At 37.5% G+C, this 17,372-nt stretch overlaps 1 protein-coding gene across 2 annotated transcripts in view; it reads left to right on the top strand.

The window, feature by feature from the left end:
• The window catches only part of LOC127949297 (dorsal-ventral patterning tolloid-like protein 1), a 57,054-nt gene extending 50,042 nt beyond the window's left edge, over positions 1-7,012 (top strand). For both annotated transcript variants that reach the window (XM_052546385.1, XM_052546384.1), the window contains exons 19-22: positions 1,675-1,802; positions 3,388-3,601; positions 3,973-4,223; positions 4,325-7,012. In XM_052546385.1, the coding sequence (XP_052402345.1) occupies positions 1,675-1,802; positions 3,388-3,601; positions 3,973-4,223; positions 4,325-4,459 (728 nt within the window). In that variant the 3' untranslated portion in view covers positions 4,460-7,012. The remainder of the gene's footprint in view (positions 1-1,674; positions 1,803-3,387; positions 3,602-3,972; positions 4,224-4,324) is intronic.
• Positions 7,013-17,372: the final 10,360 nt, after the last annotated feature.

The following is a 17,372-nucleotide window of genomic DNA, read 5'->3' as shown; positions in this document are numbered from 1 at the left end:
CAAAATACGTTTGCTGCGTAAATCAGACAGACTCTAAAGATTGTCTTTAGAAATACAATGATATAAAACTTACCGCATTTCATCAAAGCCTTTTGGAAAATCTGTCAGTTTTGATATTGTGGCGAGCGGAAGTTAACTTCAGGTTAGTCGTGTGTGCCTGATAAAACAATCAATATAAAGCTTGAAGCATAAGAATAGGCATCGTAGCAGCCGATCACCATGACAAGAAATCGTTACTCGTATCAGCTGCAAAAATCCTGATCGGAGCATCCCTAATTTCCAATATTGCCTTTCATGCAATTTGTAATGTAGCTGTATGTGAATGCAAATGATCTGCTAAGTTGCAAAGCTGAAAGAGCACAATAAATAAAGTCCATAAACGATAAACCAATCACAACAGATTAGGCCATCTGACCAATCAGAGCAGAGCAGGCTCACGGAAAGGAGAGGTTTAGAGAGACTGAATCTTTGAACTGCTTCGAACGAACCATTTAAATGCATATTTTGAGAAAACTAAAGAGTTTTTGGACCTTGCATGCATATAATCCTATTGTAGGAGACTCCCAAAACAATATTAGGAACTGTAAAAATGGCATAATAGAGGCACTTTAAAAAAAGAATCAAATCATAAAAAGGTTCATAAAATTAAAATTAAAAAGTTCTACAAAAAAAAAAAAAAAATTAAAATTGCACAAATTAAATGAATATGGGTGACATAAAAACGATCAGTACATTGCAGAAACAGTGCTCACGCAAATAAAGCCATGTACATTAATCAATTCAACTTTTCACAATTTATAATGTGTAATGAAAAATTGAAGCATTTTTACTAGTGGTCTCAGACTTTGGTCTCTTCTGTATGTGGAGACAATGAAAGCAACAGCAGGTCAGATTTGTTTTCAGTCATTCATATTAGATAATGCTATAACAAGGGAGTTGCACACCAATTCTAACGTGCATATATATACACTCAGCAGGGTTTTGGTGAAAATGTTTGTCTGACCTGGTTCCTCAGGGTCACAGTAGGTTTACTGACAGTGTGGATCTAGCTGTAATCACTTGTGCTTGCGCGCACACACACACACACACACACATACATACAAATAGAGCACTCACACCTGTAAACACACATTTGGCCAACAATTTCAAAAGAATATGCTGTACATTTTCTAGTAGGATGAGAAAAAGAAAAAAAGCTAGAAAGAAAGCTAGTCTCTTGTCAGAGAGATCTACTCTAGCTTATTGGAAAGGTGAGTCTCAGGTAAACCCATGAGCCCAGGTAAACATACTAAAGGTTAAGCATTCTGTAATGGTCTTTCTGTGATGTGCACACCTCATCACCAGGGCGAAGTTCAAAGTATGAGTTGCAACTCTTCATTTGGACAAATGCGTCTGTGACACACAAGTGTTTTGACCTACAGTGGATCCTTTTCACAGATTGTGATGACATGCTTCCACAGTTATTAATATCATAAATCTAGCTAGTTTATTTATTTTCAAAAGAGAAAAACAACAACAATTTTTTATAACATTTAAATGCGCACGTTAACGCAAACATAAAAAATGTACTCATGGCTACTGTTATCTTAGCTGTATCACTCACATCATGTGTTATTGTGCTGCATCACTATTTCTAATGATCTTTACCCTCTTCACCCCATACTTGTTTATCAGCTGAGTGTGAGCACAAGATTCACAGCACAAGTGGAATCATCAGCAGTCCGAACTGGCCTGACAAATACCCCAGCAGGAAGGAGTGCACATGGGACATCACGGCAACCCCAGGCCACCGGGTCAAGATTGTGAGTCTTTATATAATTGTGTGCTATACGTTTGCATCTGTTAAACAATGTTTACATTACACAAAAATATCTCCCTATACTTTACACTCAGTACAAACAAGCAGCACACGAGCAGAGACACAATCACACATGTAATCCTACTCTCATGGTCAAAGGCAGATAATCTCACATCACACATAAACACACATATAATCTCCAAACAAGCAAACAAACACACCACAATGCAAACATTTACACATGCATCCAAACCCCTCTCTCCTATATTGCATAGACAGTACAAAGTCTCACAAACATGCAGAAGATACAAGAAACTCAAGACATTGAGTAAAGTGAATTAATAAAGCTTGAGCAGTGCCTGTTTGCTCGTATTTCAATTTAACAGATTTGAACCTATTAACAAACATGGTCACAGACAGCTATGGCAGGGGTTTAGAAGGTGACCTCAGTGTCTCCCACTGTTCTCTGGATCTGACTTCTGAGTCATCTGTTTAGACTTAAAGCAATTCTAAATGGTCCTTGTCAGAAAGCAAGTGAAGTCACAAAAAGGAGAATTTTATTGTTTGTTTGGATGAGGTAGAAGTGTTTTGTGGATTGATTCCATTAGAATTAATATATCATTTTGGCTTTAACGTTTTAAGTTCTCATTATACATTTGTAGAGTTACTTTATCATCATGTTCATGCTTTTATTGCTCTCTCTCTCTCTGTGTAGCCATAACAGCTGGCTTTTTACACAATGATAATGTTGTAAACACTAAAGGTACAACTTTAAAACATGTAATTCAAACTCACGCAGTGGTTCAGGGATTTGCAGATCCTCCAACGCAACACGATTTGAAGTTTTGTAAAGGCAAGCAGTTCACTCAGTGGCTTATCTTGGCAACACCCTTAAGCAGCGATTTTCGGTTAAGTCCCACAAGGAACCTATTCCCACAGAAAGCTCTACATATGTATGCAGAATTCACACGTCCTGACATTTGCATGTTTACTAAATATTTTTCCAAATTTGATAAGTGCATTTGTGCTGCTTGATTATTTTTTTTTTTGTGGAAACAGTGATGCATTTTTCAAGATTCTTTGATGAATAGAAAATTCACAAGAACAAGCCTTTTCTGTCATTTTTGATCAATTTATTTGCATCCTTGCTGAATAAAAGTATTAATGTATTTAAAAAAGAAATTAATGACCATAAACGTTGGAAAAACGTTAGTGTAAAATTTCAATACTGTATTAGTATTAAATAAATTGCATTTATTTAAACCTAGCTGCTTTTTATTTAGTTCTGCTAATGTACCTGAAACAAACAAGGCCTCTAAAAATGGAATTGTCTCTTCTAACAGAAACTTGAGATTTTAATTCCTATAGCCGCTGAAATTAAAATTGGCTTGTCCCAGTCAAAGCCAAACATGTCTATCTGCTCCTTAAATATGTTAGATGTGTCCGACTTCTAGCTGAGGAGGTCAAAGAAGAGAGATCTCCTTTTCTTACAGTTGATTGCCAAGAATTAATATCAGTGAATGCTGCAAAATTCTTTCCTCCTAATATTTTTTTTCTTCTTTTCCTCTGTTGTGTCTTTGTATCTCCAGTCTTTTAATGAGTTCGAGATTGAGCAGCACCAAGAATGCGCATATGATCACCTGGAGGCCTTTGACGGTGACTCGGACAAGACGCCTATCCTGAGCCGCCTGTGTGGCAGTAAGATTCCAGAACCGCTCATTTCCACAGGCAACAAGATGTACCTGCGCTTCATCTCCGACGCCTCAGTGCAAAGGAAAGGCTTTCAGGGCACTCATTCCACTGGTAACTACCATGTCTTTTCTGTGTCTGATTTTACGTGTATATTTGATTATTTGCATGTATTGGATCAGATGTGATTCCAAGTGTTCATACAAGCAGTCCTCATGTCATGCTGACAGTTTAACAGACCCCTCTAGTGGATCATTACTTCATTGCATGTTGACTAGAGTCCCTGAAGTTTTGCCTTTTGACTTGTTGCTAAGCTCCGCCCACCCTGGTTATTGTTGCTTATTACAGTCAACCTAGAAGAGATATATTTGTCAGCTGTCACTACTGGTAACATTGTTTAAGTTGAACAGAACTTTTTCTAATAGGATGAAGGGTCAACAGGAAATCAGTGATGATCAACAGTACACTTGTGTCTTTGTGTGTAGAATGTGGCGGTAGGTTAAAAGCAGAAGCACGGCAGAAGAACCTGTATTCTCATGCTCAGTTTGGGGATAATAACTACCCTGGTCACACCGACTGCGAGTGGCTCATAATGGCAGAGTCTGGTTATGGCATCGAGCTCACCTTCGCCACCTTTGAGGTAGAGGAGGAGGCCGACTGCGGGTACGACTACATCGAACTTTACGATGGTTACGACACTGGAGCGCACAAACTCGGACGCTTTTGTGGATCTGGGGTATGAGCAGTGTGTGCATGTGTGATACTGATGAGTTTAGGAGTTTCTTATATCATAAAGCTTCCTATATGTCTTCAACTGACCCCTCTCTCTCTGTTTAGCCTCGTGAGGAGCTTTACACTGCTGGCGATGCCGTGTTGATTCATTTCCACTCTGATGACACAATCAGTAAGAAAGGCTTCCATATCCTCTACACTAGCACAAAGTTTCAGGAGGCTCTACACACACGCAAGTAACATCTCCCCGAGAGAGAGACTGAGAACAGGGATAAAATGTTACAACAAGAAGAACAGACTCCAGAGAACTATTGAGAAACCCTGCCGTGATGTGTTTCCTGCATTGGATTTGCCTCTTTATGTTCAGCCACTACGGAAGTGCTGTCATATTGACCCTAAACACCAATCAGCTGCTCTTATGTGTAGGATAGCTCCGCCCACTGGAGTGGTATCCTGCGCTCTCTGACTGGATCAGTGTAGTAAATGAACCCCTGGAAAAAAAAAAAATTCACACACTCATACACAAAACTTTTGTTGGCTCACCGTTCTTCAAATAAGCCAGTTATATATAGAGTTGCACACTGAAACTAAGACACAGTGACAATAAGAGAACAAGGAACTGCTATTGTGTGTGTGTGTGTGTGTGTGCATATTGCTCTGGACAGCATGGACAGTTTGGCTGCTGATGCCACACCACACTGTACCTCAAATAAATTGTGTATGTGGATGTGTGTGTTTGAGAAAGAGAGAGAGAGAGAGAGAGGCCTTCAAATACCAGCCTGAACTCATTCACATGTTTTTAAATTTATGTGGTTGTTATTTTACAATTATTGTTAGCTTAATGGCAAAACTCATTTGTGCAAAAGTAAAGAGTAAATATGTAGCCCTATTTAACAATAAGCTTCCTGACAAACATGTAGCCCATTGTTTGCGCTGTGATGAATATAATTTGACACAAGTGGTTAGAACTACACGACAGTGGGTCTTATTCATAATGCAGCGTTGGTGCACATGAATTTGTACGTGAAATCTGCGCAAACATCATAATTCAACGATAACTTTCACGCTAAGATTTATTGTATGTAAATCAAATGCTCTGGGTGGCCTTATAATCGTGTTAGGATGAAATGTTATGAAGAGATATTTAATTTTAAATATATTTCATCACATACCATGAAAAGCAGCATTATAGCTCAAGTTGAGAGGTTTCTTTGCATAACAATGCAGATACATGTATGTAAAGCTGGGTGGTGATTGTGTCTGAACTGGTTTTGAGGATGGCACACTTGGCTTTGCTCTAGGATCTCTCCGCTTATGCTTTTATGACAAAAAGACTGCAAAGAAAAGGCTGTGTGGAATGTCCTTGCATGGAGATGGATTTGAATTGTTTTATCCAAATAACCTTGCCACACTCGTTTAAAAATACTCCGTTAAGAACAAATTCATGTGCTTACATAAATTAGGCAGAAACAACCGTGAGAAGTTTTCCCGTGCTTACAAAAACAAATTAATCCCTGCAGTTTTAAGTGAATGAGACCCAGTGTCTTGTGCTTCATTCGTGAGCAGGCCCACAAGGAATCTGCATTGCTGCTACATTTACTCTACGAAGTTGCCCAATGCCTTGTGTGTTCACACTTTGCATTATTTGATAATGCTTTCATCTATCAATAGAAGTGATCAAATTCGCGCAATTTATTCTACAGATTTCCATACATGTGACAAAGTCTGCAGATTCCATCTGGGCCTTCTTATGAGTTGCAGAAACCATGTAAAGTTGGTTGAATTGTTTTGCATATGTGTGTGTGTGTGAGAGATTGAGGGAACTGATAGAATATTCTCTGCTGAAGAAACCAGTGGTTTTCTTACTCTTCCAGTAACGCCTCCTGAAGAAGTTAACAATGAACATGATGTGAACAGGAAATGATGTTATAAAGCCTTGCATAAGATTTCCATTACAGCTGTGACAACTGACTACAACCACCTTAACCCTGTGCGCTTTATATGCACTTAACACAGAAAGACTATTGAACTGTGTTCTACAACCACATTCTCTGTTGCTATATTCCCAATAACAAGTTTTCCCTGCTTGGAAAAAAAAACAAAGTCGCTGTTGAAGGGAATTCCTACGGTGCTATTCAGTGTCTGAAAAAAAACGGCAATGCTCCAGCCATTCAGTGAATGCGTGGAGAGGCAGCGTTGAAATAATGTTGCTCATCAACACAGAAAGAACACTGACAAAATACTCACAGCATTGACAGCACTAGTGTTGTGGAGGAACAATTATTGCCTTAGAACCAAAATGTACATTGTTGCACATGATGTTTCTGTAGATATTTTTTTTTTCAAATTATTATATTTTATTTGATATTAAGTTTAAAGAACTTGAACCTTTATGTTAAGAAAGAAATTTAAATCGACTGACCTGAAGCCGTCCCTTCTGTCCAGTTACACAAACACACACACTTGTCTGCATATGTGCTTATACATGATCATGTGCACACACAGAAACTAATGTTACAATAATCGTAATGCTTTAAAGTCAATAGTAAGACTGTGTGAACTGTGACGTATGTGTGCATTTATTGGTCTGTGTGTTACACAATACAGGTCATGTGACTCTGTATTTCTGTATGTGCCAAGTTCCTATTGATTCCACTCTAGATGACCTATGAGAACTATGACGTATGACAATGTGAAACATGATTTATTCACCTGTTATATATACATCAGCCTAATGATGAAGAAGGACTCTTCACTCTCAACGGTGATTAAACTCATGTCAGGTCAATTAAATGTACTGTCTCATTTGTTCTTACTCTATCTTCCTCTTTTCTTGTACATTAGACACATTAGAAGTATGTAAGTGAAAAGTTCTAAAAGTGAAGTGTTGTTTTCTAAAGGCCAATGAAAGTCATATGTTTATGTATATAGAAAAGTCATAACTATCTTATATTTGAGCTTCTTCACAATCGAACATTGCCATAGACGTTTTTTTTCCCCATCCAAATGATTTATTACACTGTACATACACACATACATAAAATAAATACATAATATATTTAATGGACACATATTAAAATGTTACATTTGAAATGGAAAATGTCCAAGGCTGTCCAAATTGGAAATGAAAAACTCAAAAAACACAGGAGGCACCATCACTTATTTTAGTGGTCCATAACGACTTCTTTTCAAATGCCACACTGGCTGCTTAGGTAGCCAATTTGTGTTTTTATAGCCACATCGAAAAGTACAGGCTGTCTATATTTTGTTTTATTAAACTAAATTGGACTGAACTGTTGCCAGGGACATTAAACAATAATGAATCATAAATAGCACCCTCATAATTTTACAACTGATATTGTAAAATTGTCATATTTAAGTAAAATTAAAAAGTGAAAGATGCCTTTGTCTCTAGTTAATTTTATTTCCCATTATAATTATTATATTATTTATGTATTTATTTTTATATTTGGGTAATTGTATTAAACAAACTGATTTTAAAACTACTAGAGTATCAAAAACTTAGGTACAGCCACAGGTAGATTTTTATAGATTTTTTTTTTTATTTAGAGCAAATCACTCAAAGGATTAATCTTGATGGTAATTTATATATATACTTTTCTTCAGTATTATCATGTTTGTTCTTAATAATGCTACATAATTGTTTTTTATTAATGTAAAACGCATTGTATGAAATAATATGTACCAGAGAAACTGGTAATAACCAGCTAAACTTAACTTAGATAAACATAAAGAAAAGACCTGTTCAGTGTACTGTAAATAGGCTGTTGGAGGTTTATTGGTGTGCTTTTGAAGATTCAGATTCAGATTTAGATTCAGATTCAGATTGATGACTTGCAAAATGAATCATTTGGACCTCTTTGCCTAAGGGTGGCCAACTTTTGGTCCTGGAGAGCCTCAGACCTTCAGAGTCTTGCTCTAACCTTGGCAAAGTTGGCAATTCTTGATGTTTGTGAACCGGTTGACCAAACTGGTCAAATTTTTTATTTTCTGCAGATTGTTCAAAATTCATACAACTTTGTATTAATTTGTGAAGATTATAGCCTATTGATGAAAAGCATTATTATTATTATTTTTTTTTTTTTTGCAATAACCCAAAAGCCAGTCGAAAAATCCTACAAAAACTGACATTCCTTTGGCTAAATAGACCCTTATGCAATAAATGTAAATTTTAAATCATTTGTGTGTATGAATCAGGTTTTACACTTAATTTTTAAATGAATTATTAAACAATCATAAAACAATGCTGAACTATTATAATTTTTTATATTTCAAAATACATTTTCTAAATAACATGATTTATGTTATAGTTTTATTTAAATTCTATATTATCAGTTGACAGTCTTGATCTGAATAATATCTGTCTGTAATATCAGAAAACTACCACCAGATGGCAGCAGGCTCATAAACATCAACACACGAGGCCCCGTGGACATGAACAGATGAAGATAACGCAAACGTCTAATTTTGTATTTGTGCCTTCAAATAAATGAGGTAAGTGCGGTCTGGAGTGGAATCTGAATTCTGAACATATAATCACACAAGATATCTCACTTCAAGTGTATACCATCAAGCTTTCTAGCTTTTTTCTCTGTGTGTTTGTGTAGCTTAGTTTTTTGGGATTGTGTTTGGTCTGTTGTTGGCTTGAGGATTCTTCCTTTCTCTTTTAACCTCAATATTTCTGGGTAATTGCTTAAAGATACCATTGTGATTTTAATTGGATTTTCCCTTAGCACTAATCAAAAGGTCTCCTTTGGAGCCAACAACAGTACATTTGAGAAGAGTCACTTTTTTTTTCGTTATTACAATAATGCAGGGCCATACTGTAGACAATATATTAATGACTGATGGATACGATCAGATCGGATTTATGAAGTTCTATTTCGACCACTACTCTGATTGTATCACTCTTTGGCCGCGTTCGTTGTGTTTTCCAGTGATTTTCTGTAGTGATATTTTTACGCCAGTAGGTGGTGTCAAGTAACATTGAATCACTCACTCCACTGATTCATTCAAAACACTACTGACTCGTTCAGGAATGAATCTCCAGCTGTGTGCTGATTGGAGACATAACGTTAGTGGTTGAATCAGCTTTGACTTCGTTAGGGACTACTTTCGCCTTCAGAGCGAAACAGACTGGCCTAAAATGTAAGTTATCCAGTATTAACTTATATGTGTGTGTGTGTGTGTGTGTGTGTGTATATATATATATATATATATATATATATATATATATATATATATATATATATATATATATATATATATATATATAAATAATCATACAATCGTGCTGTTGGTCAGAATATCAGAATTACAATAACAACAGTGGTATGCAGTTAAATTTGTGTTTATAACTATAAATGTTCGCAATATTATATATGTATGTATGTAATTGTAACCGTAATTAATTTTCTTCATTGTGCCTTTCTCATTTTCTTTTTCTCCCCTATCTTTCTATTTTTGTCTGTCTGTGTGTCTGGTTGTTTCATTAGTTTGTATTGATGAATGGATCAGGAGATTTAAGTGGATGAGTTACATTGATCTGTGCAAAACACACACACACACACACAGGCACCTCTATAAACAACAGTTTCAGATGAAAATAACCTCTCTGCTTTCCTCATCTCTCTACTCTCTTCTCCTCTCTGAGCACCTTCATCTTTTTAATCGTGATGATGGTGATTACTCCTTCTTTTTGTCTGCCAGTAAAAGCCTTTTATCACCCACCTCTCAGATAACTGGAAAGCCCCATTATTCCCACGCAATCACACACAGTAATTCCAGGAAACACGCGCTGATTCTCTACACACACCTGTTGTGGTAGGTTTAGTTCTTCTGTTGCTACACTACATACCTTTATTTATTTTTTACACAGTCAATTAATGGATTGACCTGCCTGACCCTTGACAGACACAGAAAACCAGACCATGTTAAGCCTCAAGCATTTGTTTCAAATTAGAAAAAATTTTCTGGGCCTTTTTTTTTTTTTTTTTTTAAATGTAATTTGATATGATCATGATATGGGCTGCAGTTTTGTTGGGCAAAATTTTGAATTTAACAATTGACTCGTTTTAAATTCATGAGAGTGAATTGAATTCACTATTACATACAGAATGTTGAACTGAAATTTAAATCAGAATAAAAAGAAAAGAAAAATAGTTCCATTAGTCACCGAGCTTTGTGAGAAAATAATAAATTATTCTTTTTGACAAAAACCTGTGTGTTTACACACACAGACACAAACACGCACATGAAATACTTTTATTCTGTAGGTATTTTATTATACTGGACATATTGAAAAACATAATATTTTGTGTTTAACATGTCTAGGTAATTCATCAAAAAAAAAAAAAGTTCTGCACTTACATAGTGGAATAGTAATACATAGGCATAGTGCAAGTGAAATATTTGTGAGTGCAAGAGTAATCACTTTTAAGGCACTGATACAAAATCTTATGTATAGATTTATCTGCCAGTTTAATGCTTCTATGGGGTCTATCAAATATAAGGGTTAGAAGTACACAGTATCAGTCAAAGCTGTGGGGACATTGGTATTGTTGTATTGTGTAACTCTTTATTGTGTGTGATAGAGGCTATGGGTTGTATATGTTGTCCTACTGTCTTTTTAAAATTTGGACCTTGAAATAAAGTTTGATTTGATTGATTACAGCTGTAGGTTTAGCCACAATTCTGCATTTCAACAATACAGATTGAATATTAAAAGACATCCCTGATTCAACTGATGGCCTGGCTGATATTTTTTATGAGACCCATTTAGCATTTAACAAATTGTGAATGCAAATATTGTCTGCTTATTTCCAGTGGCTCATGTGGTCTTGGTATGTGTGTCTAATGCAATAATGTTTTATAAAAAACGAAAACATTTTATTCGTTTTGAAACCCAGGAAGTATCAGTGTGTCTGTCTCTTTAAAGACTCAGAATTGGACAAAGTGGCATCTGCTGTAAGTGTGCCATCAAGTAGTTACAAACTATAACTCTCCCCAGTCTTCTATTTGCTCTGGTTGCTAAGCAATGCTGGAAATAGTTTATTACCCAATGCAATTCCACCTCCATCAGTTTTCTACTGGGAACTGTAGACACACACAAAATAGATCAATATGACCCCAAGGCAAAGTTTGGGCTAGTATTTTGCATTTACAGTCAAATCTGTGCTTGGGTTAAAACCCATTTAAAACCATTCTGCTAAAAACTGCACTGGGCAATAATAACAGAAACTATGAATCGATTAGCAGTGGACAAGAGTTGTTTTGACCATGTGACCACTTCATTTTTAATGGGCTTCTTAAACGCTGATATGGGCAGAAAATATCCACCAGCTTGCTAAACACAAGATAAGGGAGGTGGAACAGTCATTGATCGGAGCTAATGATTTTCACATTAAATTGCCGGAAAGGACAGAGACAAAGAGTCAGAGGGAGCAAGGATGGGGGGAAATGTTTCTTCTTTTTCTAATCCTGCTGCGGAAATGACAAAAAGATAAACCTTCTTGCAGAATTGTCCAACAGTGCTTACTTAGTTAGCCATCAACTCAAGCCTAGTAGGTAAAACCAAATGCTTTATATTGATTTTGATGTGCATATATAATAAATAGCTTTGCATAGATCATTGAATCTGATTAGACCGTTAGCATGTCGCTCAAAAATGACCAAAGAGTTTCTATATTTTCCTGTTTGAAACTGGACTCTGATGTAACAACATCAAGTACTAAGACCGACGGAAGATGAAAAGTTGCGATTTTCGAGGCTGATATGGCTAGGAACTACACCATGGTATCATGGGTGCAGCAGGCGCAATGATATTATGCAGTGCCTGAAAATATGCTTATTGGAAGTTACCTAGCTGGGACTATTTTCAGGTGCTACGTAATATCCTTTTTCTTAACTTTTCTTTTTGCTTCAGTCTTAGTACATGATGTAACTGCAGTAGAGTCAAGTTTGAAATAGGAAAAGTATAGAAACTCTTTGGCTATTTTTGAGCGAGATGCTAACAGTCTAATCATATTAGTCTATGCTAATGTGATAAGGGTAAGGGGAGGAAGTCAGTCTGTTCCACTGGCTTATGGGGTCCAGTATGCTGTGCAGGGTGAGTCACGTACAGGTCCTCCTAGCTCTCCTTCAACAGAGTTAATTGAATTAAAAGAAATGTTAAAATTACAACAAGAGCAGATAAATCAGCTTACTCAGGGTTTAGCTCGTTTGCAGGCTCCAAATTCACGTAGCCGATCCCCACGTTATGGTCATGTTATCTGTAGGCGATGTCAACGCCCTGGCCATTTTGCTCGGGAGTGCAGGGAAGAACTTCTGATTGGTAGTAGGCAGACTCGTCCAGCACAGCAGTAGGAAAACTAATCCCCACCGAGTTGCAGAGCCACAGATCAGTTGGGGAGTTATCAGGCGCAAGTGTTGTAAACGTTTCCACTCCAGCATCTCATTTAGTGTCCTTCTGCCCTCATCTTAATGTTCTTATTGGTGGGGTCCAGGTGCCCTGATTGATAGATACAGGCTCTATGGTTTCTACCATAACAGAGCGTTGTTTTCAGCAGTATTATGAGCCATGGGGGCAGGAGCGACTTAAGTGTTCCCAGTGGTTGCAACTTACTGCTGCAAATGGTCTTTCAATCCCCTACATTGGTTTCATGGAGCTAGAAGTTGAGTTTTGTGGCAAAGTGGTCCCAGATTGTGGTGTGCTGGTTGTCCGAGATCCTCCTGGTAGTTCTGGGTTGAAGGTTCTGGGTGTGTTGGGAATTAATATCCTTTAAAGATGCTACCAGGAGCTCTTTGGACAACACGGCATATCCCTTTTTGATTTACCTGCTGTGTCACAGCCAGGCCCCTGGTCCTGTGATGCATGCATTGCAGCAATGTCATCAAGCTAATACTCAGTTTTCTGTAGATCATGCTGGTACAGTTGGGGTGTGGGGGCATGGGGTGTGTCGCATTCCGGGGGGCACGATGAGGCTTGTAGCAACCTGTTCAGAGCATTATTCTACTGGTACTGTGCTGTTTGAACCACCTGAGGCGGGGTTACCTGCTGGGCTGCTGGCTTCCCCTGCACTGGTTCAAGTGACTCGGGGTACAGCCTTTATACCTATGGTGAATGTGGGTGTTACTGAGGTTGTACTCTACCCGGAGACATCTTTAGGTACCTTGAACAGTGTTTTTGTCATTAGTTTACCTGAAAGCATAAGTGAAGTGAGGTCAGTCACGGCTATGGTAAGTGTTCATACTACTCTGGTGGGTCCCAGAGTACAGAAGCAGATTTTCTCTGTAGATTTTTGTGAAAGCACCAAAAGATGGTGGTGCTGTATACACAATCCTGCCGATGGATGAGCTGAGCAAGGTAAAGCATTTTCACCATTCCCTGTTGAAAGCCATAATTCAAAGATGTTCTCCAAATCAGAACCCTAATGATAGCCCTTTGAGTGGAAAAGCATTACCTTCTGAAGATGAGCTGGATGAGGGTGACTCGTTGGCTTTAGTGCCCGAAGTCCCTCATGCTTGCCTCTTCATGCAACCTAGGTTGGCATTAAGAGATTCTGTCTTAATGGTTGAATCTGCACCACAGAGTGGGTTAGCACCCTCTTGGTCTGTGACAGGGGTGCCAGAGGCCTCAGGACACTCGTGCTCTGGAGATGGGAGCTTGCCTCCTGTATCCGTGGCTGTATCTACAGACCTCCCTGTTCCTGGTTTAGCGGTACTGAGAAGGACAAGAAGTAGTACTGCTGGCCAACACCCTAACACCCTAAGTGGAGTTGTGTCACAAGGATGTGTTGCTCTCAGGTGTCCTGTCCCTTTCTGGTACCAGCGTTTACACTGTTAGCAGTGTGGCTAACTTGGTCACGGCTCACTTAGGGTTCTTTTTCTATCCAAAAGGTAAGCATTAGAGTAATGTGACTTCTGGCATCTTTGTACTCTTGTTAGTGTTTTGTATTTTTGTATCACTTATAGCCGCATGAAGTCAACTGGTTAATGTTGCGACCTGTGTTTGGTCAGACTGCTTACTCGGGTACGTGTAAGAATTATAGTTCAAATTTTAACCATACTGTGGGAATTAGTTGTTTGTTTTTCATTGCAGCAGTTCGTTGCTGCCCGCTCCTGGCTCCCACAACATCGTGTACCTTGTTTATGGCTCTGCTTCGCTGTGGCTTTTGGCTGCATTTTCCAGTTACTATTAACATGTCCTGGTTCATTGGTTGTGCTGGCCCTGTTCATTTAACGTGGCTGAGGTGCTCGTGCGTTGGAGGGTTCCTGCTGTAGGACAGGACTCCGAACATCAGTATTAGGAAGTGTTGCTGTCTTGTTCCCGGTTTGTTTGTGCATTAGTTTCTTTCCTTTTTTGTATTTCCTTTGTTGGATGGTTCATATTGCCCTATATGTACTCAATGTGGAAGGCCGGATGATTTGAATTGTCTAAATTTATTATTTGATTGTTCATTTTTTTGAGCCCAGTGTGTATTTCTTTTATGTTAATTTCTTTATTCTCTTGTGAATGTTTTGTTTTGAATTGTAAAATGGCTTCCTTTTAGCTCGTGTTTTTGATCTGGTTTGTTCATTTACAGGTGCTGTGGTGTGGGTCAAACCCCAAAAGTTCAGGGAGTGCACCACGTGTGCGGTGGTGGTGCAATCTTGTCACCGTGTGCAGTGTTGTGGCGTGTCTATCACCAACCAAAATCTCACTGGGTATCGTGTGTGTGTGAATGGTTGCACCGATAGTGTGTGATAATTGCATTTTGTGAGTTGATTCCAGCTGGCCACAGCCCTGTAAATCTTTACTCTTTTTGTGTGATCAGCAACAAGTAACCGATCATTAAGTGTGCCAGCGCTCATGTGATTTTCCTTTTTTTAGTAATTTATTACTTGGATTAATAAAGCTTTGTATTTTGGTACCCACGTCTCCTCCTCTATTTTGTGGAACTGAACCTGTATTGCCTTGATTAGCACCTGCGAGATGCGTAAAATTTCCTTGGGTGCAAGTCCTGGGGTGGCGTCGTCCACTGGTGTTATGGTTTCTGTTGCCTATTGCCATGCTGCTACAATAAGCTAAGCTAAAATTGGTACCACAAAACCCAGAAATCAGCTGAATGGATTCAAAAATGTGTTCCTTTAAAGGAACAGTTCATCCAAATTGTCTTAAAAAAATATCGTTTTTTTTTATTTATCTGCAAAACACAAAAGCAGCCTAAAAATGTACAGAAATGGCTTTTACTATACAGTGAAACTGTCAAGTTCCAAAAGAAAAAAACAATAGCAGTTTCATAATTTGTGACACAAGTCTTCTGAAGCCATTTGATATTTTGATCAAATAGATTCCATGAATATATTAAGAATCTTATAATGTAGCACACATCAAATAGAGAAATTTTCTACCCATTTTTGTAGTTTTTGATGACCCCTTATAAAAACTAGGTTGGCTGTAAGATGCAACATAAACCATGTAAATGGATTAACATTGGTTTAAAGTATTATATTACTGTAGAATTCTGTCAAAGTTATGATTTTTAGCATATACAAACTATGGATTACCATATAATTTCCAGTAAACAAAAAAGATTAAAATTTTATTTTCATTCCATTCTGTTGTAACCACATGTATTATTATGGTGCCTATCAGTGCATTTTAATGTAGAAAGCCGATTTTGATAGTTCAAGTAGATTGGTATATTTTATGTATTTACAAGTAAAGAAATATATCGTAAATATACAGTAAGTTGTTAATAGTTATATACAGGAACCAATATGCCATGCCATAATACCTGAAACAATGCCACTGTTTTATGTCTATCCATCCATCTATAATTCTAACCTTTTTTTAAACAGGCAATTTTACTTTAAGGTTTGACAATATTAATAATAATAATGGCATGCAGGTTTGAAATAACATGAAGGTGAGTAAACAGATTAGAGTGCGTGTAGACAGATTTATCCATTCTGAGGTGGACTATTCCCTGAACTACACTATATATAATCTAAATGTCTTAAAGATATTCTGCTGTGGCTTTATACAGCATATGTGGGTGCTAATGTTTCCTAAATTTAGGTTGCTCCTCAAAAAAAAAAAAAAAAAAGAAATTCTGAACCGCAATGAAAAATTCATTTAGATCACAGCCTTGTGTGTGTTCCGGGAAAATTAAATAGGTCTTCATTCAGCTAAAGCTGGAATAAACATTGTTTTTATTTTTAAAGAGGCTAAGGGTCAATGCTGTATGTGTTGTGAGTCTTGATGTTGTTTTATTTAAAGCGGTTTGAGGCTGAACTTCTTATAATTCGGCTGATTATGTAAGAGAATTTCAATCTAAAGCCTCTGTCTCTGCCAGATTACGAGGAAAACTGATCTGTAATCTTGAAAACATGATGAAACCGGTGATCACTGTCACCTATAAAAATAGATTGCATTCAGTTTTTTTTTAAGAACTGCCTGCAAATCTTATGTTATAGAAATTCAATATGTTGCTTTTTGTGTGTTTTATGTACATGTAGTCCTGCTCTCTTTGCATTCAAACCTATTTGCATTCTGGGTCCTTTGTATTTATGTGTGTGTGAGACTTCAATCCAAAGCCAGCAGTAGTGTGATTTTCTATGACAGGAAGAGGAAAAGCTGTAGAATGAAAACACTTTCTGTTTATCCAGTTTTAGAGAATACACACTCACACAGCCTTACATTACATGCATAATGCGATTTAGTATGCATTTTGGCAGTTTCCAAGCCAATAATTTCTCTTTGCATCATATTTTAATTGAATTTTGCACATGTATTTTAATTTAACTAGAGATTAAATTACACAACAGAACTACAGTGTAATCTTGATCCAGAGACACACATACTGTACACACATTAGTTGACAGGCATATGCTTGTTTTAATGATTGAACAAGTGTTTAACCTCACAGATGCCCCAGTTTACTTGTGTGTGTGTGTGTGTGTGTTTGAGTCTCTGTGTGTACAGATGAGAAATTGTGGTATATAAAATATTAAAATGGCATTTATACATAATGCAGCACTAACCACCAGACCAGACATGCAGGATTTCTCTTTCTCCTTCGCTTACACACTTGCGCACGCACACACACACACACACACACACACGCACAGAATTACTGTACAAAAACTC

Source organism: Carassius gibelio, chromosome B1, assembly GCF_023724105.1.
Source record: "Carassius gibelio isolate Cgi1373 ecotype wild population from Czech Republic chromosome B1, carGib1.2-hapl.c, whole genome shotgun sequence".
Lineage (NCBI taxonomy): Eukaryota > Metazoa > Chordata > Actinopteri > Cypriniformes > Cyprinidae > Carassius > Carassius gibelio.
This window is presented reverse-complemented; position numbering and strand designations above follow the sequence as displayed.